The 25398-nt window shown below is 39.6% G+C and overlaps 1 protein-coding gene across 2 annotated transcripts; it reads left to right on the top strand.

Annotated features, from left to right (window-relative positions):
- The first annotated feature begins 1449 nt into the window (after positions 1-1449).
- LOC141754629 (uncharacterized) lies at positions 1450-24302 on the top strand. 2 transcript variants are annotated; one of them, XM_074613852.1, is made up of 5 exons: positions 1450-1560; positions 19298-19464; positions 20445-20540; positions 20649-20816; positions 22830-24302. In XM_074613852.1, exons 2-5 carry the CDS (start codon positions 19399-19401, stop codon positions 22995-22997), a joined length of 498 nt encoding a protein of 165 aa, XP_074469953.1. In that variant the 5' UTR covers positions 1450-1560; positions 19298-19398; the 3' UTR covers positions 22998-24302. The 2 variants fall into 2 exon arrangements, with proteins under 2 accessions (XP_074469953.1, XP_074469952.1); XM_074613851.1 differs by lacking the exon at positions 1450-1560 and adding an exon at positions 9744-9870.
- Positions 24303-25398: the final 1096 nt, after the last annotated feature.

Below are 25398 nucleotides of genomic sequence, written 5' to 3'. Positions count from 1 at the left end.
TTAGGCGACCAAAATGATAGGGGACATTCACATTTTCGCGATGGTCACCGTAGTTCTCCTGCACGCTTGGCACACGGGAGAAGTTTCAATTGGTTGCAATCTGCAACTTCACCGCTAGATGTCGCCAAATCCTACACACTGCACCTTTAAGCCAAAATTTGTTTGTATCCGTGGCAACAGGTGACTGTCAGTTGTGATAAAAACACCTGATGTGCTTTGTAGCAGCAGCCATCTCCTGCCACATGTTGCTCCTGGCGTCCTGGACAGAACGTTTTTGGCTATTTCTGACATCCATCACCAGATGTGTGTGTCCAAGACCATAAAAACCCTCCAACAACAGGGGAAAGAGACGACAGATGAGCCAAATCTGAAACTTTTTTTAGCTAACGTGGTAACAAGCAAACACAGACGGGGCTGAAAACATGAACTTCTGTCTTGGTTGGAAAAAGTAACAGCTGCATAACATAACTGTCCTTCTATATGATGATCTAAACTCCCTGGAACAGAATGAGCTCAGAGTCATGGCGAGGTTTTTCAGACAGAACGCCAAGCTCCCACATCCTCCAGAAATTCCACAGGAAACACCGGCACGCCGGTTACTTCAATCTATGCTTTGATTTTACGCTTGGGTTATTGTCTATGGTGCTGTTGTCTGGCTGCCACGCTGAATTCCTGCCTAATGTGATTAAATTGGTGGCAGTTTAGTCTGTGTCAGTGTTTGATCCCTAAAAATTAGACAAAAGCGTCCATGGGCCAAATGCCAAACTGTGTCTTTTCATGCCTTTTACTGAAAGTTTTAACACAGGTGCTGGCTTGCATCATTTCATGTTTGGACTCTTTTTTCTGAGTGTGCTCTGCTGTTGCCAGTAATTAATGTAATAATAAACACCTTCGGCAAATTTTTTTTCAAACTTTCTGCAAGCACACGTCAGATTCACCGAGCAAAAAAAACCTGCATCCGTCAGTCATTTACATGCTGCCTCCCCCACTCGCCCATTCACTGATGCATTCCTCACATTCCTTCCTTCAACAGAGGTCAGGAAACAGAGAGAGAGAGAGAGAAAAAAGATAGAAAAGTAGAAGATATCCGGAGCGTGGGTGGCTGGGGAAATGATTAGAGGGCCTGTGAAAACCACTATTGAGGACAAGCCCCCCCTTAACCCCTCCTTACACACACATCGAAACACACGGCCTCTCCATTACCCCATATGGCTTTATCTTTGATGACAAAAGGAGGGCGAACGAGTCAGCCCTGCAACCGTTATGACGTATGTTTCCGTGCATCACTTTCACTGGCACAAAGTTCAGCAGTTCAGCATTTGCACCATCTGTGATCTGATGACACTAACATTTAGAGTAAAGTAGGCTGGGTTTGGTGAGGATTTCAGGATCTCATGTTTCAAGTATTTTGTATGGGTGGAGATTTTAACTATCACAAACATTTCATAAGAAGCAGGAAGCTTAGTAGCTTCTTGGAAACTCTGCAACGTCATCCCTCAGATGCAATTTGAGCCCACTGACAACGCAGCTTTGACACAGAACCACCGATTAATGAATTACGTGAGTAACATAATGATGCTGCAATTTTATCTTTTTAGCAGACACTTTCATCCAGAGTCACTTAAACTGAGTGAGTAAGTCGTGACTTATTAAACAGATATTGAACCTGCTCATGCTTTTGTCTCCAAAAAAATTTCCATTCATACAACTAATTTGGAAGTAATAGTAGGAAAAGTACCAAGTGGATTATGGGTTTTTATCAACATATCATTGACTGCCACTGCAAAATGTACTGATGGACTGAGTGATGAAGTTAGTTGAGTGTTGTGTTCCCTCATTGGCCGTTGCTCTTTCAAAATAAAAAGGCGGGAATAGTCCTTTATGCAAATGAGCCCGTCCAGTGCAACGCGTCCGGCTCATGAAACTTGGACCAAGCTGTGAAACTAGGCGACCAACAGTTCTAAAATGAAACAAGACTCAGCAGTGGCACCGCCTATTTCTCACTTAATCTGTTTTCAGAAGTAGATTTTGGTGGATTGTTTTGGGAGGTGGAGCGTGAGGATCCGAAAGATGGTGACAAGAGGTTAACGTCACTCTGCTGTAAAGTGGTATCGGTGCCGTTGTATCAGAGCCGTTTTGCGAGTACGAGTACATGAGCACAGTATCGGACCCGATACCCGATACTGGTAACGGTATCGGTGCATCCCTAACAGGAACCAATCAGGTGCATTCCACGAGAGGGTACGTCACCGCTTGAACGGCCAGTTGAGTGGAGCAGTGCGTCCTCTAACGTCCTCACAAGACCTGGTGGACATGTACTGCTGGATTTAACATTATAGACATGACCACTGACTATTTCTGTAACAATTTAGCCACAAATCCACAGACTGACCGTACACGGTCCAGACATATACTCGGTTTGGACCGAGTCTTGTTTGTAGTTTTGCCCTATATCTACTCCTGGTAACTTAACCATGTTAAACATTCATGGTTATGATTAAGGAATTCAAACCATGTGGTTACAGTTAGGGAAAAATAGTTGTCTTGGTTAATTATTGAAAAAGTCGACAATGACTTGAAGGATGAGACTTTTCAATATTTAACCAAAACCACGATCTGTCTTTGTTTTAGTGGCCTAAAACTTTAAAACAACATTGTACCATCCACTACAACCTTGTTGTTGTTTTTTATTTTCTCATAAAGTGGAAATGCTGAGGTGGAAAAATAGGTGTATTGATAAAAGCAAAATGCTACAAAGTGCAATGGCAACAGACTTAGAGAATAAATCTCAACGTACATGAAGCGTGTGACTGAAACATTCCTCAAGCTTCCAAAAGAAGATGAAGACATCAGATCTGTGTGGAGCAATAAGGAGACTTCCTCAGATGATTCAGGCTGGTCTCACACACCGTTTGTAGCTATACCTACAAAAAACAATGAACTATAATTCATGTATATACCACAAACTCAATGCGTATTTAATCCATATAATTGTGAACCAGGAAGTATAAAGAGTGACAAACGCTGCGTAGGAAGGAGGTTGAATGGATGGAATGGTGAAAGAAACACCAGACTTTAAGAGACCGGTAGTCCAGAAGTCAACATTGATTTATTTGTCACGTAACTTCCAGATTTAAATTCCGCCACTTCCGTAGTTATTTGAAGCCAAACCACAACCTTTTCCTAAACCTAACTAAGTTGTTTCCTGTGAAGACAGAAGTTCATTTTGAAAAGACTGTATGCATGAGACGTGTTGCTGGACATTCGTAGGAGGAATGCATGAAAAATGAGGAATAACTTTTCGTAAGATATCATACGAATCATACGAATGAGGATATGTTGCATTATTACATGATCAAATAGAAACGTCATATTTGCATCACGTTGCAGTAGTAGGCCTATAGAGTGACAAAGTCCGCGTAGGGAGGAGGTCGGGGTGGATGGATGAGTCAAACAAACTTTCAGCAGGAGACCGCTGTTTGTGTCCCGCGTGAAACTAGAAGTCAACATTGACTTATTTGTTACGCCACTTCTGTAGTTATTTTAACCCAAACCACAATATTTTCCTAAACCTAACCAAGTAGTTTTGTTGCCTAAACACTGCAGGGGCTCATGCAGGCGCACTGATCACTCGTATTGCTGGACAGTCATAAAAAAAACGCGCAAAAAATAACTAAATACATTTTCGTAACATATCATACAAACTGTTGTACTTGATTCAACTGTAGCATCATTTTGGAGGATGTAGTTTGTAGTATTTAGTCTACCCTCATTGATATAAATGGGATGGACAAACTTGTGTCAGTGTAACATAATGCAACTCAACACCAGGTGTATAAAATGGCTACTGAGTGTAGGAGAAAGCGTTACTCTCTGCTGAACTGCAGTTGGGACAAAAAACAAAGTTACTCTTCCACCTCTGGAACTAACTTTTATAGCTTTTAAGACAGACATATAAAGGGATATCCATCCTGTAACACCTTTTAAAGGAAACAGATCAGACAACCATCGTTTATCCAGGTATCCACAAAAATGGGCCACATCATCTCAACAGTTGTATCTGTCTGAGTCTGCAAAGCATGTGTGTAAAAGCAAGTCAATTTTGCCTTTTGAGAATTGATATTCCCCAAATGTTGGCTTAACCCTCTGAGACCCACAGTAGACCCCTTTTTGTCTTTTTTAGGGGGCTACAGGGAGATGCAGTTCAGCACTGTGTGTCAAGTTGTTCGAGTCATAAATCAGACATAAACATGAATTCATTCATTCATTCATTATTTAAATGAATGGTAAAAGTGTATAAGGGCTTAGAACATTATGATAGAAGTATATGATGGCCATCCCCATGCTCTGTTATGTCTCATAAGTTGTTGCAGCAATTTTCGGGTTGATACCATTTGTTACACAGATTTGGTGCTAAATTGAACCATTTTTTACCACTGGAGTATTGATAAAAAAAAAGATCAATAAACCCTTCAAAATACCACATTAAGACACCAAGACCTTGAGGAACACCATAGAAGAAGCCATGCTCTGATTTGGTACCAAACACTTTTGACATTTGGAGATTTCTGCAGTAATTGCATTTTTCGGCAATTGGATGGCGAGCACTTCTGTTCCCTAGAAACTGCTCAGAAACCCCATTATTGTCAATCAAGCTAGGAAAGCCATCCATAGTTTGTGACTGAAAGTTTAATGAGGCTGTGATTATCCTAGAGGTCACCACAGGTCATTTTATACAGGGAGGTCAAGTTTAAAAAAAATGGTCTCACTACACTGAAATGTCTCCTATGGGGACTAACATCATCACACATGAATACAGCCGGGCTCATTGGATCCACAAGAGTCTCAGCTTTACAGTGATACCTAATTTATGTCATTCCAAGACTGTTTCAGGACCCCAGTATGCAGAAATATTCAGATACACCATTTTAGAATAGGCAGAAAATAACATTTATACTGCATGAAAAAAACTGCATGTGATTATCATAAAGTGGGCATGTCTATAAAGGGGAGTACCCATAGATTAGACATTTGTATCCACATATCTTGAGGTCAGAGGTCAAGGGACCCCTTTGAAAATGGCCATGACAGTTTTTCCTTGTTCAAATTTTAGCCCAACTTTGGAGCGTTATTTAGCCTCCTTCCCGACATGGTATGACCATGACATGGTTGGTACCAGTGGATTCATTTAGGCTTTCTAGTTTTATGTTATATCTGTAGCTTCACTCTAGCCATACAACTGAACCTGCTAGAGCCTCTGGAAGACAGTCAAGTCAGCCGGGGTCACCTGCAGGTCTCTTGGCAAATGATCACTACTTCATTGGAAAATGACTAAATGTGTGACTTCTTGTGAAGCTTCTGAGCAATGGAATATAGTGATAGTGTGGAGATAGTAACAGGTTGGTCAACAGTTGATCAGCAGTCAGAAGTTGATTATAATGACAAACTTTTCTGAACCACCTTGCGAAACTACATGATGAACAGAAAATCAAAAAAAAAAAAGAAAGCTGTGAGAAGCAGAGAGACGTGTAAGCTTCAAATGTAGGTCAGGTCAGGTCTAACTGAGGAGTCACTACTGCTTACATTTGAATATTCTTCATAGTATCATTGTATTGTAGTTGTTCTGAACTGTATATAGTATTCAGCTCATTCTTTACATACATTTCATACAATCTTAATGCAGATGTTGAGTTTAAACTATGCTCAGTTTCACTTGTTCCTTGTGGGATAGTTGCATTCCAGGAAACATAGGGAAGTAAAAGCAGACAAGGAAATTTGCTGGTAAATTGTCGCGGTCCCTCCTCCGAAACACCTGCCTGCCAGGTGTGAGTGTGTTTTTTATTTTTCTGCCTTTTAGTATGAGTAACGTGTGCTTGGTTTGGTTTTCTTTTCTGTCTGTGTGCTTGTTTCCCCCCCTCTTGTCCTCTTTCTCTTTCTCACAACTCATCATAATCTGCAATCCACACTCTTGTCAGTCTCCTACAATTATCACACCTCCCCTTCACTTCTTAAACCCTGCTCCGATGGCCAGTCTCCACCGGATCGTTGCCATTCACGATCTGTCAACGTGCCACGCTTCCATTGATCTTGCTAGTTTGTTTCCTGTTTATCTATTGGCCTGCCTGCTCGTCTCGACTAACTGCTACCCTCCACTCTCCAAGAAAAACCTGCCAGCCACTTCAGCTCATCCAGCCAGCTCACATCCCCGGAACCCCTCCTCTCCCCTCACCACTGCCAACGCCAGCCAGCATAATCAAAAACTCCTGCAATAACATACTTACCTTTGCACCTACCTGTTTGTCCAGCATCTGTGGGTCCAGCCACAGAAACCCTGAGAACAACATTGCAACGTTCCATCTTTAAGATCACTTTTGAAATGCTTCAAACATTAAGACTGATGACCTGAGTGTCAGAGGACTTTGCTGACCTTGAAACAAGTCGTGAACACAACATTGATTAATTTACTACACGGCTTTGTTGAATACTCGATTCTGATTGGTCAATCACGGCGTTCTACAGTCTGTTGTTTCTTTATAGCAGACCGTTGTTATGTATAACAGACCATTGCTATGGGCGCATGCAGCTCTGATGTCGGACTCTGGATGACCGTTTTTGTGTCAAATTATCGATTTCTTAAGTAAGTAGCCGTGTAATAAGCGGGATAATGTACAGCTAGCAAAACAATGAATGCTGTACATTATCCCTTACATAACAAACGCATCCAGCAGTTACGGATCAACACTATCATTCATTTGGAGTTGTGTTTGCGGCCAAAATTCACTCTTCTTTTAGTTCTGTTTTTGGTCTCCACCAACTTGAGACTTGAGGGAAATAATTGTCCCTTTAGATGTTTAATGCTCCACCATGATCACCAACTAGTCTCTAAAAACACGTTCTCATCTCAACTCGTTACATACCGTCGCTTTGTCACGCCCCTTGCCGTCACTTTAGGTTTAGGCAAAAAAAACACTATTGTTAGGTTTAGGAAAAAAATACATGATTGGGCTTAAAACTACTACGTTTTTACAGTGAAAATGACACTATGCGTTGTGGATACGGGAACTGAACAAACAGCTGATTGTAACGTGACGCACAGGACATGAACAGCGGTCTCCTGGATCAAAGCCTTGTGTCTGTTGGATCCATCCACTTCCCCTCCAGCCCACTTTCCCTCGGGCCCACCCGGAGTGTGTCTTTTCGCTTTTTAAACTATACGTCACCACACTCCCGGCACACTTTCTCAGAGTGTATACTGTTGCCACAGATGGGTTTACATTGTAGTTGTGCGTTTCATACTGGTGCTAAAGGGTGCCGTATGCGACGGCCTTGACAAAGCATCAGTATTTAACGCCCTTGGATGAAAATGGGCTGTCTATAACTGTGTATGTCTGCTATTTGGTGCTGAACAGGTAGTATATACAGTGGCTTTTTACAGCTGTTTCTTTAAAAACAGCTGCATGTTGCTGCTGAAAAAGACTCTCTGAGAGCAGTGAGAGTGAACCAAGACAGTAAAGTTGTGAGCCGGACTGCTGAACAATGAGAGGAAACTCTCTATAAAGCTCCGTAAAGCTGAGAGGAGCTGAAGATTCAGCTGAGCAGTGTCTTTTATATTGTCACATTGTCATTTGATACATTATTAGTATAAAAATATTGATTATAGCCGCTTCAATCTGGCTTCAACCACAAATCCAACTCAAACAGATACTGTATGTGATTGAAACAGAAAGTAACTGACACAGAAATGACTTCACTGAGGGGAACTGACGTGATCACACAAAAAACCCTCTGACGATGGAACTCTCAACTCTGCAGAATTTCACAAACCTCAATTTCCAGAAAACAAGGATTAATAATTCATGATGCTTCTTGATTTTCAAGATGTATTGTCAAGCCAGGAAGTCATGAAATGTAAAAGCAGAAGAAATCTCCGCTCTTCGAAACTCTAGAAATTCCACAAGAGTAAAATACGTAGTAAAGGTGTCAAAAAGGGAAGGATGTGGTGTTATTCTGGTTGAGTTTTAGTTCCTTTAGGTAGCCACACTGGGAGCTGCCCAGTATGACCACAGACTTGTAACTGGTGGAGCAGCTGGGGTTCAAGAGCACATTCATTGTGGTTGAGAGTATATTTCTCCTGACTGTGCCAGGAGGGAAAAGGGTCTTTGTTTACTTGAGTTTATCATCTTCCCTGCATTTATTATTAATGGACTGTGCTGCTGGGATGTCGTCACTTCATCTACACTCATCACCTTTTCCCTTTTTCCCTTTCAGTTTCATAATTTCCTGTTTTCTCTTCTTTAAATTAGCAGAAAAATACATGAGAAGACGATATGGAAATGAGATAAGAGAGGTGTCAGTGTCCAAAAGTCTATATATCATATAAATAAATTATCTTTTCTTCTTCTTGTTGCGTTCTGCCTTGTTAACCCTTACAAAAAAAGAAGTTTATTCAAGTGTGCTAATACAGTAGTATACTTCTTTAAACCTAAAATAAGAGTGTATGCTTTCAGTTTACTTTTTATGTACTTATCAGAGATACACTTAAAAGAATTATACTTGGCTTATACCGACTAGTAAACAGAAAAGTCAAAGTGTACTTGACTTATACTGAAAATTTTAGGAAAAGTATAAGTATATCTTGCTATAGTATTATAAGTACTATAAGTTTACTTTAAGAAAACTTGCAAGTATACTCTCAGTATAAACTATTAAACTACTGTAGTAGTTTACTGAGAGTATACTTAACTAAATAAACTAAAAAGTGGACTACAAGTATATAACTAGTAAACTGACAGTATAAGTCCACTTGTAGTTCAGTTCATATCCTAGTTGCATTACAAAATACAACTTGGATGTAAACTAGTTGTGTACTCAAAGTTTACTGCTCTTACATTTAAAGTATACTTAAAAGTATACTTATATATAAACTCAAAAGTGGGCCAATTTAGTCCGAAGAAGTATTCAAGTATACTACTAATACATTGATATTAGTATATTTATTACATAAAGTATACTTTGGCTGATACTGAAACGGTTACAGAAAAAAGTATATTTGGCTAAGTATTATAAGTTCACTTTCAGAAAACGTACAAGTATACTTGCAGTAAAAACTATTAAACTAGTAGTTTACGGAGAGTATACTTTACTTTCATAAACTAAAAAGTGGGCTACAAGTATATAACTAGTAAACTAACAGTATACCTAGGAATGAATGAATAGTTGTATTGAATGAATAAATAGTATTAAGTAGTAATAGTAGTTTAATAATACTTGAAAATATACTTTTATAAACTAAAATGTGGGCCAATTTAGTCCCAAGAAGTATTCAAGTAGTACACTTCTGCTACTAGTACATTGATATTAGTATACTTATTACATAAAGTATACTTGAGATTACAATACTTTTTTTAAGGGAATATTTCATTTTATTCACTTTCTGGCATCTATACCTCAGTTTGATGTGTGAACAAGAGACAAAAGCAGAAAGTGAGGTGATGACCTCAGGCCACAGGAGGGAAAGGCCGATGAAGAGAGAGAGAATTGCTCAATTTGGTATTTTCTGAATTTTCTATTTAATTGTATTGCTGACTAATTTAATTCAGAGTCACCGCAACAAACAAAGAAATTTGAAGCTTTTTTTTTTTTTCAGATGAGAGGGGTTAGAGGAGGGGGGGGGGCTGGCTGGCCAGCGTGGGCGTCATAGTTTCAATGGCGAAGAGATGCCTGATGACTCAGGTGATGTGTCATGCTGCTATGCTATAAAAGGGAACTTTTACATTTTGTCCACACACACAAACACACGCGTACAGTATACACACACTGGACTGGAGAAAGGAGGTTTGTTTACTACAGCGGCAGCAGAAAAGATGAAATGTAAGTTTGTTTATGGTACTTTAAGAGAGTGTGACAGAAGATGTGTGTGTATGGAAGTGTGTTTGTGTGGAGGAGGGGGGCTTTACTCCACGTGGTCTTTACTCTAATTTTGAGCCTGAGTTAGTTTAAGAGAGAGTGAATGAGTGAATGAATGAGTGAATGAATGAATGAATGAATGTGTGACATTTGTGGCTGAAACACAATGTTACCTGCAATTTAAGGGGTTTCAAATGTGATTGAGTTTCTTTTCATTTCACACACTGTTTGGTGTCAGGTTGGGCTGTGATTGGCTGGTCATGTGTGTGTGTGTGTGTGTGTGTGTGTGTGTGTGTGTGTGTGTGTGTGTGTGTGTGTGTGTGATGGGGGTTTCCCCTGAGTAGTTTGAACTTGAACAACATGCTTGTGTCCAGCAGCATCAGACAGTAAAAAAGATCTTTGCTTGAAGATTTAAAGGTATATTATTTCAGCTTTATTGATGCAAAATTCTCATATTAAAACATGTTTATTACACGGCTTTTGGTGAGTGCTCGATTCTGATTGGTCAATCACGGCGTTCTACGGTCTGTTATTTCTGCTATGGGCGCAGTTCTGATTCTGATCTGTTTTTTGTGTCAAATTATTGATTTCTTCAGTAAGTAGCCGTGTAATAAGCGGGATAATGTACAGGTATAGCTGTTTGCTACGGTGGTGCATTCGCTCAAAACGTGGCGTAAACACGGAACCGACGGCACTGAATCAACAAGCGAGGACCGGCTGAATCGGACTCGAGCAGAGTGTAACGGAGAAACTGACGATGTATCTTGCAAAAAGTATCAAAACTCGATGAATTCGAAAGACCCGATTCTATCTGCATATCACGAGCCGGGATCAGACTACACAATATTTGTGATTGTCATTGTGTCAGATTAGAAGTTCTTAGAGACGCTGACCAATCAGAGCTTTAACGATTCATGGTGATTGGTCGGAGCTAATCAGGGAGCAACTTCCTTCCTCCACCTGACAGCACCAGTGAGGAATGGATGTGTAAACACAGTTTTATGAATGAAAGTTGTGGTCATTTTCTTCTGTTTTTATGGGTCTGACTTTGACGTTACATAACAGGTCAGGTCAGGTCAACTAGTCGATTACTAACTAATTAGTTAAACCTGCTGACTCGTAAAAACATTAAACACTAAGGGGTGTGTGTGTTTGTCTGAGGGAGGTGAAATACATGAGTCAGCAGACGGTGATGTCATCATGCTCATCACTAACTGTAATGTAATTTGCACACTCACTGTATGAGGATGGATCACGGATGCATCAGGAGATGTTGGAGTCAGTGGTGATGAAAGTTTTAGTGGCCGACTGTGGTACTGCAGCTGGAAAAATAATCCCCCACTTCCGGGTTGATGTCAAACAGATTGCGTCAGGGTAGATGATGTATGAGGAAAGAGAACACTGCAACGTGTTAAAGTGCACACAGCAGTTTACAGACGCACAGTTTGGAAAGTCATTGTTGCAAGTCGTTGCATTTCTGATATTAATATTTAAACAGGACAGATTTGTTTTTAGGTTAATTTCCTGTTGGTTTCAGTTAATTTTTCTAAAGGATGAAACTGAAATTGCAGATACTTGGAACTTGAAAGTCACTTTTCTTTCATAAGAGCGAACAGTTTTGGGGCTTTATTTTTTTGCTATGTTTAGCTGCCATAAAGCCCAGTATTAACACATTCTGTTGTCAGAAAATAACATTCAGAAACTAAACAATTAGCTGTGATAGATGTTGTAAAATGACAATTGTCCATCAAGTCATTATACAGGTTTCAGTTCTCTCTCTCAACACTTGGATTTAAAGCTTCATTGAACACATCAACAGGGAGTTTCTATGAAAGCCTACTGGATTTAATCTCATTTAAAAACTGGAGTTATATCAAATTATATATAATCACTGTACTTAATGCCAACATGCCAAAACATGATCATCTAATACGAGGCTCCACAGTTGTCTTCTCTCTTGCTGTTGCCAGCTGAAAAAAAAAACAGCTCCCAAAATAACATTTCAGGAGCCAACTTTGGCTACTTGGGTGCAGCAGAAACAAGCTGTAAATGATTATCACCTCATAATGTTGCTGTGGTAAACATGTTAGACTTGGGAGTTGTGTTTGAGTCCAATACCCACTCTTCTTTTAGCTCTGTTTTTGGTCTCCACCAACTCTTGAAGTAAATATCTGGTTCTTTAGCTGCTAAATGCTCCACTGTGATCACTAGCTAGGTGCTAACTTGCTGCTGTTGCTGGGTAGTGTTTTTGTTGAGAGCAGTGAGAGTGAAACAAAACATTAAAGGGCCAGTGTGTCGCATTTCGGGGGATCTATTAGCAGAAATTAAATATAATATTCATAACTTTCATTAGTGTATAATCACCTGAAACTAAGAATCGTTGTGTTTCCATTATCTTAGAATGAGCCCTTCATATCTACATAGGGAGCGGGTACTTCTTCACGTCCGCCATGTTGCACCGCCATGTTTCTACAGTAACGTGAGCCGCGCAGAGTGAAAAACCATGGCACCACCAGCCGCCGCCTGACTTCCTTTTCTCCTAAAGTACTGTTATTATGGTATGGATGGCCTCTGAGCGAGGCGAACGGCGTTACCACAGTTTTACACCCGGTGGGTCACGTTACCACAGTCTTGGAAAGGGAGGAGTTAGCGGAGGGCTACTCAGTTGGTAGCAATCTGCAACCACACCACTAGATGCCACCAAATCCTACACACTGTCCCTTTAAAGTTGCAATCCGTTAAACCAAAAGCTAAAAGCCACTAAAAAGCTTCGTAGAGCTGAGGGGAACTGCAGAATTAAGTGACAAATTGTAGTGCGTTCGACACCTTTCACATTACACATAATTACTTGATCCGTTGTTAATATTTAGTTCAGCTTTAGTTCTGCTCAACTATCTTGTAATGATTCCCATATTTCAAGGTTTGTAGAGGTTTCTCAGCCCATAGGTTATATAAATAAATAAATAAGAGGTACAATTTTTATTAACATCTAAAAACACATTCAAAATATGTGTTCTCACCACCTGTTAAGAAGTCAAATATTACATCCTGTTCCTTGAAAGTGAACAGTTGGTTTGTTTACTGGTTTTGGGGCATGTGTGTGGCACTTCCTGCCAGACGCCGCTCACATCCGTTCAGAAGTTCATTGGAAGTTCTTGAGGTCCGGCCGAGGAAATGAGGCGTTCACTGTGTCAGACACATGACTGACACGAAGTAGAACGGAAACTGTGGAACTGTGTGCGTGCGTGTGTGTGAGACGCTGCACGACGCGTGTGTTGATGTTTCGTGCGCTGACGAAATGACCTGCAAACCTCAAAAGACGGCCGATTCACTCTGCTTCTCAAGCACTTCTGCTGTGAGCTGTAATGCTGTCACAGCTGTTTGCTCTGCCAGATGCATGACTGTACGCTACGCTGCCGGGGGATGTTTTCCTAGTGTGACAGAGGGTTTTTTGCTGAGGTCTTCTTCAGTAATTTTCCAATAGCCTTATGAAGCTATTCCAAATTTCTTGTTTATGCTGACAATGACCTGCCGTGACCTGTAATTGGAAGTAGAGGAATTGTGCAATAACAGATATTTAATGGGGTAATTTGGCAGAAGGCTGTATGCGCTCTTATTCATTGAAGCTGAACATCTGTTTGCTGTCATTTAGGGGGCTGTAATGGGATTACACTGTATGTGTTTAAACATTGCTTCACTTTGAAGGCGTAAATCTTCCTATTGGTGCTGTTGTTTATGTCATTAGGCACAATTCAGGAGAAGTGAAACATCTCACTTCCAGATCTTTGATCCAGTCACTTCACTTGAGATCAACACCACCGAGTGCCGTGGAAATCCTGTCAAACAGAAGAGATTGTGTCATTTTTAGCTGGAAGTCTCTGTTTAGGAGGCCAGACAGATAGTGCCACATTCCAGGTCTTGGAATAAGATCCACACGTGATTTTTAATTCATGAAAGATTATTTTGCAGCTGTTCGTGTTTCCTGTTTCTCTGCCCAGTTAATGCCGGGAGAGGCTGCAGCTGCCATTTGAGGAATAAACAAGGGGGAAAAAAACATGATTTGAGACAGAAAAAACTTCACAGTGACATATTTTTTTAAAAAGCAGCAAGTTTGATGAAAGAGTGTGATGACTCTTCTTCAGTATACAGGTTGTGTACACATGTTAAAGTCACTAATCCTTAAAGTTTTCATAAAATTGCACCATTTTTAATACTATTTACTATACTTTTTTTAAAGGTCCCATATCGTGCTCATTTTCATACTTGTATTTTGTGTTTCTACTAGAACATGTTTACATGCTTTAATGTTTAAAAAACACACATCTCCTCATTCTGTCTACCTGAATATACCTGTATTTACCCTCCATTTGAAATGCTCCGTTTTAGCTAATTTCAACGGAATTGCATTGCTAGGCAACAGTTTGGGTCCATGTTTACTTCCTGTTAGCTGATGTTGTTTACATACACTGCAACAGGAAATAAACTGGGACACATTGAGAATGTTTATGTTTAAAACCGTGTAATGGTCTGAATATCGTATATTTGTGACATCACAAATGGACAGAAGTCCTGACGGCTTGTTTCAAACGCACAATTTCTGAATACGGGCTGCGTGAATCTCTCCGTAAATTGAGCGTTTTGATAGTTTAACAGTATTTATATAGCACTTAAACCTGCTTTATAATATAAAAGACATGAACATTTCACTTTTAACAATATGGGACCTTTAAGCAAAATGTATCAATGTATCTACATACTCTCTATATATTAGTTTTCATTGTTAGTGGCGGAGTCTGCCAATCCCATACTGGATTCAATTTCATTACTTTTACAAGAGCATGGAAACGATGCGTGTAGGTAATCTAGCGTTACTGTTTGTAATTGTATCTGAATGATAACAGCTTCACAGTTTACTGTTCACGCTCCATTAAACTGTGTTAGAGCTGCTGCTAAGCGCAGGCATAAAATCTGAGCTCAGTTTGGCAGATTGGCCACAATTCTACAGCTGAAGAGGGCCTTACTGACAATATTTAATCATTAAAGCATGTAATGAATTAGTGTCCTCTATCTTGATTGTTTTTAAGGGCGCTTTTCACAAGCCAACATTTAGTCTGTTTAAATCAAATACTGGTGTGGTACCAATACAACCAAACAAACCCTAGTGTATTTTGATTGCAGTGAGACGATAATCTGACCAATGTTGCAGGAAGTGAACCAAAACACAGGCTGCCTGTGCGGGTATTTGTTCAGATGGACATGGGTAAACGACAAGGCTAACATGAGTGGGAGAGGACTGACCTGGACTTCTGCAGAAGTCTGATGTTTGCTTGACATCTGGGCTGAAGACAGCACACAGAATAAAGTCCACAAAACTAGTGACGTTTATAAAGTCATTCAAGATAAACTGGAGGAGAAGGGATTTGTGTGCACAGTAGATCAGTGCCGAGTCAAAGTGGAAAAAAAAACCACAGCAAGTGGCAGCTCACTGGACGAAAACATAAATTTGCTCCTTTGTAAACGCCCCTTAGCAACTTATTTTTTTTATTTTATTTTGTCCGCTTTAATTTATGCAGTGTGAAACCGAACCAGACTAAATAGAAAACGAACCAAAAGAATCAATTTCACTCTAAAACGAACTGTTGCTTGTGAAAGACAAACCTGCATGACTGTGACACCAAAACATAAATAAATCTGAATACTTGATTATTTTACTAAACAGATAAAACTGCATGAAAACATCCAAAGCTGACTTTATCTTTTGCACCAGACACTAGTGTCTTTAGTACAAATGTAGACTGGATCTTCCCCCCAGTGACCTTTGACCTTAAAGTAACTGCAGTTAGTGTTTGAATGGTAGTAAAAGTGTTTAAAGTGCACCGTGTCAAACACCAATGACAGAGTGGATGTTTTCCCTCTAAAGAGTGCAGCCTGAAGCGTCTGCCTGGTGACGTCACCACATAGATTAACGTGAGTCACGCCGCTCCGCCACCTCCCAGCCACCTCCCCCTCTCCTTTTCCACCAGGAGGCCCAGAGCAGGCTGCATACCTCTCATTCCTTCACCCTGATCTAACGCTAACGGACAGTTCACTTCTTTGTTGCCCTGAGTTATGGGATTTCTGAAGTTGCATCAACCAGCGGATAGATTTACAGACATGAGCTATCTTGATTAAAGTGTTATTTCCTTGAGATCATCACCGATCAAGACAGCTTAACAGACAAAGACACAACAAACCACAAAGGGATTATTCATTCTCAGATTGATTGAAAGAGATGACAGCTTCGTGATTTGTTTCCGTGCATTTATTCAACACAGGGTGAGGTATTAAAAAGTTGGAGGCCCATTCATTCCTGAGAGCTTAGACAGAAAACATTGCTGCTACCCACGTTCATGCATATAAATCATTTTAGTTTGTGGTTTCTGATTGAAACCAAAATGCAGTCCTCATAGAGAGCTGCAGGAATGAGTCCTAAAACCTGGAAATGAGTTAGCATTTTAGCACTTCTGGTTCCCTTGTCTGGAAGTCAATGGGTTTTTGGTTAGATGTCTGAAATCAGGTCTGTGGTTAACACAAGCTGAAGAGATTTTAACGTTTTGTTCTACGACATAAAATACATCAATAAATTCCCCACTCGTGAATTTTGCAACCTTTATGCATCTTAAAAAAGGCGGTTGCTAACAAGTAGCTGAATGAGAAGACAAAACATCATCACGCCGACTCGTCCGCCTTCACAGCCTCGTTGTGTATTCGTTTACAGCCTAACGTTAGCTTTTTACTTCTGGGGATTGCATTCAATCATATCTAATATCAAATCATAAATGTGGAGTTCATTTGTGAAGATTGTCTTGCTGAACAAAAACCTGTGTTTGCCACAGAGCTTATTTTCTGCAATAATCCAAAACCCAATGGGAAAATCTCGTTGGCTTTTTGTTGAGGGAACCAGAGGCCTGTACTACGAAGCAGGATTTGGCGTTAGAGAAGTAACATCAGGGTTAACCCTTCAGTCCTACGGAGGTGGATCACTTCTTACCGTGTAGATTACCATGGTAACTGATGCTGAACAGCTAACCTGCTCCGGAGCAGGTTATGTTCCAGATAAGAGATCAACTAGTATTAAAGCACCACCTACTGACCAATCAGAGCTCTGTGCTGTGATTGTATGACAATATTACACACAAATGAAGAAGTTTAAGTCATAATCCAGGCTATAAACAACACAGTTTAAACTGACAAATGCAGGAAGGACAGCTGGATTTATGCTCTGGGTGTTTACCGCTTTGAATTATGTTTTTATATATTTATTTTTTTTACTTGTTCATTTCAACCCGCACGAGAGGGGGGACGCAGCTGAAAAAAGGTTGAAATAGTCATACATGCCAAATAAGTGATAGGGTATAAATAAATGTAATCCTTTCATCCATCACACTTCCAAAAACTATATATATATTTAGGTGATAATATCTGACTTTTGAGTAATTAATAAGTCTGTTAATTTACGCATTCACACATCAGCATTTTTTTCTTTTGCCAGCTGTCCTTCCTGCAGTTGGTAGATTCACATGTGTTAATTTTAGCCTGGATTAAGTGTTTAATTTCTGTCAAATATAGTTTGCTCTCCCTTTGTAAAATGTGTCGCTCTGCCTGTCAGTCTGCAAGTCAGTAAACTTGTCCATGTTAGTGATTGGTCATATGCGGTCAACACCGCCCCGTTCATGTGAACGCGCTCACAGCCAGATTGAGAAATCCTGGGTTGAGTTACCGAGTTGATAACCAGCATCGTAGGACCACTAAGCGTGATCTCGTTTGTTACCGTTAGTTAAACCAGACATTGAGAAGATACCCTGGGTATGTTGAACTGGCTTCGTAGTACAGGCCTCAGGCCAATGCTAACTTCCTGGTTGGCCTACAAAAATACGTCATCCCTGCAGCACTCTATTGTCATGGTCCTAGAGGTTTTTGATATAGTTTGTTTCCTGTTTTAGTTTGAAAGACCTCTCCTGTTGTGTCTTGTCTTGTTTAATTTCCTGCCTTTCTTTGTTTCCCGTCTGTGTGATTATCCGCCCCGCCCTTATTAGTTTCACCTGTTCTTCGTCAGCCCTGCTGTCACCTGTCCCTCGCTATCTCCCTCCTTTCCTCATGTATTTAGTTTCTGTGCTGTCCCTTTGTCTTTTGTCAGTTCATCTCTGTTGTCTCCACCCAGACACCCAGCACGAAACTGGGTAAAACCAGGGTCATCTGGTCACCATACTTAAAAACCAAACAAACAGCAGACAGACACAGTCAGCATGTAGCTGTTTAGCATCTAAATTTAGCAGCTAAACAACCGGATATTTTATCAGAAGGTGGTGGAGACCAAAGACGGAGCTAAAACAGAATGAATATAGGACTTAGATTTATCAGGTGGTAAGAAACATGACCATATAGCCATCCATCCACCCTTGACCTCCTCAGTAGAGTTGATATAAGAATATTACTCCATAGATCATTTTGAGCTGTTTAAACAAGCGACTAATGCTGATGTTTTTTGGCTGAGACGATTATTCGCAGCTCCGCAAGACGTCATTTCCCAGAAATACAAATTATCAGTCTGCAGAAATCTGTCTGTTTCCTCCTCTCACACTCATTCAGCCACTGAATATGCATTAACAGTAAATCACCGTCTGACCTATTTCCTATTGTTGTCTCAGAAACTTTATTCACACCGCAGACCTTTAAATCTGAACTGCTGCTCTCGTCAGTTTTTTTTTTTAAATGACTGTAAAACAGGATGCAATTTATATCTGATGCTGAAATAAAACACATTTCATTTAGTGTTCATGAACCTTTGAATTTTGGATCAGCCTTTACCTCTATTCAAATCAAGTTTGTTGTTTTGGTTTGAACTTAATGTTTTGCTTAATCACTGCTCAGGCAGGTGCATAAAATTATAAAAAACAAAAGTTAAAGATTTCCCTACTGAATCATTCACAAAAGCAGAACACATGCCGCTTCCCGGATTAATCCCGTATGCATGTTTTCTAGATTTAGGTTGGAAATAAAAATGTGTTTCCGTTCAGCTTTGTGGTTGTGAGTTGCTACACTCTCCGCTGCAGCCCAGTAGCCACCTGTTGTTACCGAGTGCAGCTGTAAACACAGTGAGCAACTACTGCTGGATGTTATTTTGCTGTGTCAGCCTCTTTGTGGTGCTACAAGTTGAAGGGCTGGAAAACTTTACTTTTTTTTAATGTGACAGATTGCAGACTGTTTATGAATTATGCAAAAAAAAACTCAGAACTAAGGAGGCCAAAAGATGTCAACACACTGCAGCTGCAAGAAACACTACAGTTACAGAAAACACAAGCAAATGCAGAAACATGTCACTAACTTTAATCTTTTCTTGTCTTTTTTACAGTGATTCATGACTCCATCCCTTGTCTCCTCCACCTGCTGCTATTGGCTGAGCTGTTTGTCCGTTCGTCGTCTCGTCCCGCACACAGTCCTCCACCCTGTGGCATGTTCAAATCAATGCTCCTTCAGGTGGAGAGCTTGAAGAACTTATCCACAAAACTCCATGACTTGGTAAGATTTCACTGTACTGCTTAGACGATCTGTATGATTAATATTTGAATCTATTCTTATCTTTAATCTCTGCCGTTTATAGATGTCTTAAAGGTTCTCTATACGACTTCTACAACTATTGTCTACCTGAGCAGAGAATGAAGTCACTCTCCCTCTGTATGTGTTGTAATCTGAACTTCTCCTCACTTTGTTGACATCGCTGGGCCGGCCGCACGTGCTTTTAGTGCATATTAGTGCATGTTAGTGCATGTGACCATGCCTCACTGGCTTGCTTACGGCTGCCGCTCTGCACTGCTCTCATATGGCGGTTACAGCTAATAACGTCGTCCCGACTAACGGCGCTCTTGGGGAAGCATAGCTCCCACCCTGCGGTTACCCCCCAGTAACACTGTTAGATCGGTTGCTGTTGCTTAGCTACAAGCCGCCGACTCAGCAGTCACCATGTTGAGAGCCGTGCGGAGGCAATACTGTAGATATGCTCCTTATCTCGTATTTTGCACTTTTAAAGTTTCCAATCAGGGTTAAAAAGAATCATCATTTGTTTTAACTTTAACCGTCATTATGTCAGAATAAATTGAACCTTTTAACAGTAGATATATCAGGATGTAGCATAAAAAAAATATAGTAACTTGAAGTTTACGCTTAAAAAACTTTGACAATAAAACAAAGAAACAACAAACTAACTAACAAACAGATCAGTTGGTTGGTAGAAAATACAAATTAACATACAAAAATCATGAATTGTTGTGATGAATAAATGTTTAATAATATATGAACATTTAAATATGTAATTGACTGTATGCCAATTTCATTTGACGTGAATATTCCTCAAAGCTGCGAAAAAGGTCCCCGTAAAAAGGTCATAGTTTAGACTGACACATAAATAGAGGAAAAAAAGTTATCCAGTGTTTTTATTCATCTGAATTACAGATTTTTCTTCTTTTTAAAGCAACTTTCTCTTCTCTTCATGTTCCCAACAGACAGACGATCAACTCATAAACTTTGAGGATGTGGAAAATAGACTGGACGGTCTTCCTCATATTAAACACACTGCAGCCCATATCAGCTCATTGAAGGTAAAGTTTCTTCATTTTTCTACAACACTTTACTGTAGAAAGGCTGTTTACGTCAGGGGAGAACTTACATTTATATTTCCTCTCTCTGTCTATTTAATGTCTCCACAGATGAACGAGTCCCTCTCCCAGCTGTTCGTGTACACTCAGTCCTTCAGGCTGCACGTTGACTGGTTGAAAACAGCCAAATTAAACGTCAGTTTGTCCTCCCAATCAGCGGAGGGCGCCAGCTCCCACCTCCTGAAGCTGTCCAACCTCGTTAATACGTCTCTTCACCAGGTGAGAAGACCGGCACGGTTTGATACATCTACCTGGATTATTTGGACGATAATTATATTATATTATTATATTGTTATATTTTAAAATGAAAAGAGAAATGGTAAATAAATGACTTTTTACTCAAGTTCAAGTTATCAGTGATTAAAAAAAAGCAGATTATACAATTTGATATTAAAATTACAGTAATTTATAAATAGAAAGTTAAACAAGAAAATTGCTTCATCAAACAGAAAAGAAAAACACGGAAAATGACACGTGGAATAACTTAAACACAAATGCTCAAAAGCAAAGCTTAACCCGTTAATGTCCCCCTTAAGAAAAAATCATTAGCTCTACTACCTTTACCATAAAAGGACAACTGAATTGTGGTAGCTAAAGTTTTTAGAAAATGATTTGCCCCTTAGTAGACTTTTATTTTAGTATCAAGTTACATAATTCTGTTCAGTACGGCCTCTGACACTATGATATGTCAAAAGAATATGCCTACCTTTGAAAATTAGACCAAAACAGAGTCCTCATGTCTGGAGTGACTTTTTTGTTGCTGACTTCCTGTTAGAAGGCGGACTGGAAAGGCATGCTATTTAAAGACACAGCGACATCTAGTGGAGTTTTTTTTTAGCATAACATACCTAAACCAAGTGGTAGAGACGGCTCAATCAGGTTGAGTTAAGATATGACTCAAAATGTGCTCTACCAAACGGTCAAGCAGAACATTAAAGGGATGAAAATTTAATGAAAAAGGAAAAATCATTACTCTTAGAGAACATTACTCAATTGGGAAAAAGCTGAACTATAAATGTAGACTCTTCCAAATAAGACCAGAACTTTAAAATTCATAAAGCACCATCATATTAATGTCTTCATTAAAAATGATCACATTTATAAGTTTCACATCTAGTTTGGCTCAGCATCATTTGGTTCAGTTAAATATAAAGAATTAAATAGGAGAGTAATGAGAATATAAAGAAAGACATACAAGAGAATAAACAAGAACAACGGTGAGACAAATAAAAGAATATTAAAGGTCCCATATTGTAAAAAGTGAGATTTTCATGTCTTTTGTATTATAAAGCAGGTTTAAGTGCTTTATAAATACTGTTAAACTATCAACACGCTCAATATACGGAGAAATACACACAGCCCGAATTCAGAAATTGTGCATTTGAAACAAGCCGTTTGGATTTCTGTCCATTTGTGATGTCACAAATATACAATATTTACACGGTTTTAAGCATAAACATTCTAAATGTGTCCCAGTTTATTTCCTGTTGCAGTGGATGTAAATAACATCAGCTGACAGGAAGTAAACATGGACCCAAGCTGTTGCCTAGCAACACAATCCCGTTGCAATTCCGTTGCAATTCCGTTGAAATGCACTAAAACGGAGTGTTTCAGACAGAGGGTAAATACAGGCATATTTAGGCAGACAGTATGAGGAAAATAAAGTTTTTTTTTTACATTACAGCATGTAAACATGTTCTAGTAGGAACACAAAATACAAGTATGAACCTGAAAATGAGCAGGATATTGGACCTTTAACTGAATTCTGGAGTACTAATTCCTGTTGTCCAGCGGAGGATTTCCCATTAAACTCTTGTGGCGCTAAAAGGAAATTAATCAGATTTGCTTTGACTTCCAAGCTGCTGCCTAAAGGTCTTTTCAGACCAAACATGAATACTTAATTTGAATAAATCACATGTCAATTTAAAATTTGAACCATCCATCTCTATGAGCCTATCCAACCCGAATCCCAAATTTTTGTTTTTCGCAACACAGTATTTTTTTTCCGCAGCTGTTTTGATTTCTGGATGCAAATGTCATAATTCTGTTTATACCACCACACAACAATATAGATATTGATTTTGCGAGATAGTGTCCATTGATTGAGCTTTTTGAAGTTTTGAAATCTGTCGTCATATTTTATGACGACATCACCCTTCAATAATGGGGAAAATGTGAGTTTGTGTGATTGTTGTTATACCTCTAAACATTAATCATTGTTTCTGTCTTTAGATCAGTGAAGAGGTTCCTACGTCGTCGTCGCTCTCCCTCCCCGTCGTCTCCACAGCCTTCGATGTGCTCAAGTTCTCAGTTGAGATCTCTCAACAGCTACAAGTCTTTTGTAACTGGTCAAAAAGAGTGTTGGGGCATCTCCAGAGATCCCACTGCCGTAAAGGTTAAGCCTCCGCCTTCAGCACATAAGCAACTGGTAAAGTCTTCCCATGAAACCACTGTTAACTTATATATGTATACGCATTTTTATCCAGTGAAGAATTGTAGACATGGCAATGTCGGTTGGTCGGTCCACCACTTTAGTCCAGACTGAAATATCTCGACAATTATTGGATGTATTGCCATAAAGTTTGGTACAAATTTTCATGGTGACCATTGGATGCATTTTTATGACTTTGGTGACCCCCCTGACTTTTCTTGTAACGCCACCCACAGGTCAAAATGTTAATATAGGAAAATATTTCAATGTCTATTGAATGGATTGGCACAAAATTTGGTACAGACATTCAAGGTCCCCAGATGATGAATCGTACTGAGTGGTGATCCCTTGACTTTTCTTGTAGTGCCACCTTGAGGTTGACGTGTGGAGTGAAGCAACTGTTGAATGGATTGCCATGACATTCACTTATCCAGTAAAATATCTCAATGTCTACTGGAGGGATCGGCACAACATTTGGTGCAGACATTCATGTTCCCCTCAGGATGATTTGAAACCACTTTGGTGATCCCCTGACTTTACATCTAGCGACACCACCAGGTCAAAATGTCACTTAGTCTAATACTTATTCCTGCTAAGCTAAGGACATTCCCACCAGTTTTAGATTTGTGTTTAGTGCTACTTAGCAAATGTTAGCATGCTAACATGCTAAACTAACAGGGTGAACATCATATATCATACTCATCAGTACGTTAGCATTGTCATTGCAAGCGATCTGCTGTTAGTATCATATAATCGCAGAATTGAAACGGTTTCGACGCAATATTAGCGAGAGTTCTAGATGCGTCAATTCAGCAGTAAAACAGAATGTAAGTTTATCGAATGTTCTTAGGAATATATGTATTTGTCTCATTTTACATGTAGCCTTTTTAAAATGTGCTGTACTAATGCACTGTGCAGAGGCACTCCGACCTGTGACCTTTACTCCCTTTGAGACTGTTTACATTCACAGTGCCTGCTATAAGTGTCGATCTACTCAGTGAGCAGCCAAGAAAATGTTGTGGAACAATTAATATTTTTGTACTGTTTGTTTTTTTTAACCTATTTAGGATGCTATTTATGAGCTTTTTATATATTATAGTGTGAGATGCAGGCATCTCACTTTTTTTCTATGGGTTATGTAATATTTAATAATATTAATAATAAGGTATTGTCATACTGTAGTGCCTTTTACAGTATTATTTATATATTTTGTATGTTTTGTTTTTGTACGTTGTACATGAAGTCATTAATAAAATGCTACACTTGAAATCTGACTGCTCCGTGGTCCTGTACTGTACTGCTTAACATAATCACACTTTACACTGCACTGCATCAATGATCTTATCCAAATGTGCTGTACTAATGCACTGTGCAGAGGCACTCCCACCTGTGACCTTTGCTCCCTTTGAGGCTGTTTACATTCACAGTGCCTGCTAAGTATTGATCCACTCAATGAGCTTTCAACATATAAATAATAAATAAATGATGAAATAATTTGTATTTGGGTTTAAAGGTACCATATTGTAAAAAGTAAGATTTTCATGTCTTTTATATTATATTTATTTCTGTCCATTTGTGATGTCAAAAATATACAATATTTAGACCCTTACACGGTTTTAAACGTAAACATTCTAAATGTGTCCCAGTTTATTTCCTGTTGATGTGAATGACATCAGCTGACAGGAAGTAAACATGGACCTAAACTGTTGCCAGGCAACGCAATTCTGTTGCAATTCCGTTGAAATGCACTAAAACGGAGCGTTTCAGACAGAGTGTAAATACAGGTATATTCAAGCAGACAGTATGAGGAAAATAAAGTTTTTTTTAACATTACAGCATGTAAACATGTTCTAGTAGAAACACAAAATACAAGTATGAACCTGAAAATGAGTACGATATGGGACCTTTAAATAGAGCAGTTCTTTAAAGGAAAACCATCCAGAAATCAGCACACCCAGTTAACTTTTAGTACCAAATTACACGGTGCATTCAGGAGATAATTAGGAAATAACACACCCGTTAAATAAAGTGTTACTGACACTTTCTGCCTACACAGCAGCTCTGCCTCCTAACAAACATTACACATCTGCAGCTGCTGCAGCGCAAACACCGGTAAAGCACCCGAGGTTAAAAGCATCCACACAAGGCCGAGTGACACACACGGGGAATGCACAGACCGCTGCTGCTGTTCAGCTGCGAGCTGTGTGAGTGAGTGGCCTGAAGTAACACACAGTGACTTGCATAATGTCAGCGTGTTGACATGTGGACACAGACAGATGATCTCACACACACAGACAGACTTTCGCTGTAACCAACGCCGGCCTCCCTCCAGGGAGAGTCGGAGTGATCCGGCAGTTGTACGGACTGCGG

This window comes from Sebastes fasciatus, chromosome 17 (assembly GCF_043250625.1).
Source record: "Sebastes fasciatus isolate fSebFas1 chromosome 17, fSebFas1.pri, whole genome shotgun sequence".
Lineage (NCBI taxonomy): Eukaryota > Metazoa > Chordata > Actinopteri > Perciformes > Sebastidae > Sebastes > Sebastes fasciatus.
Note: the sequence above shows the minus strand (reverse complement) of the source record. Positions and strands in the feature narration are given on the sequence as shown.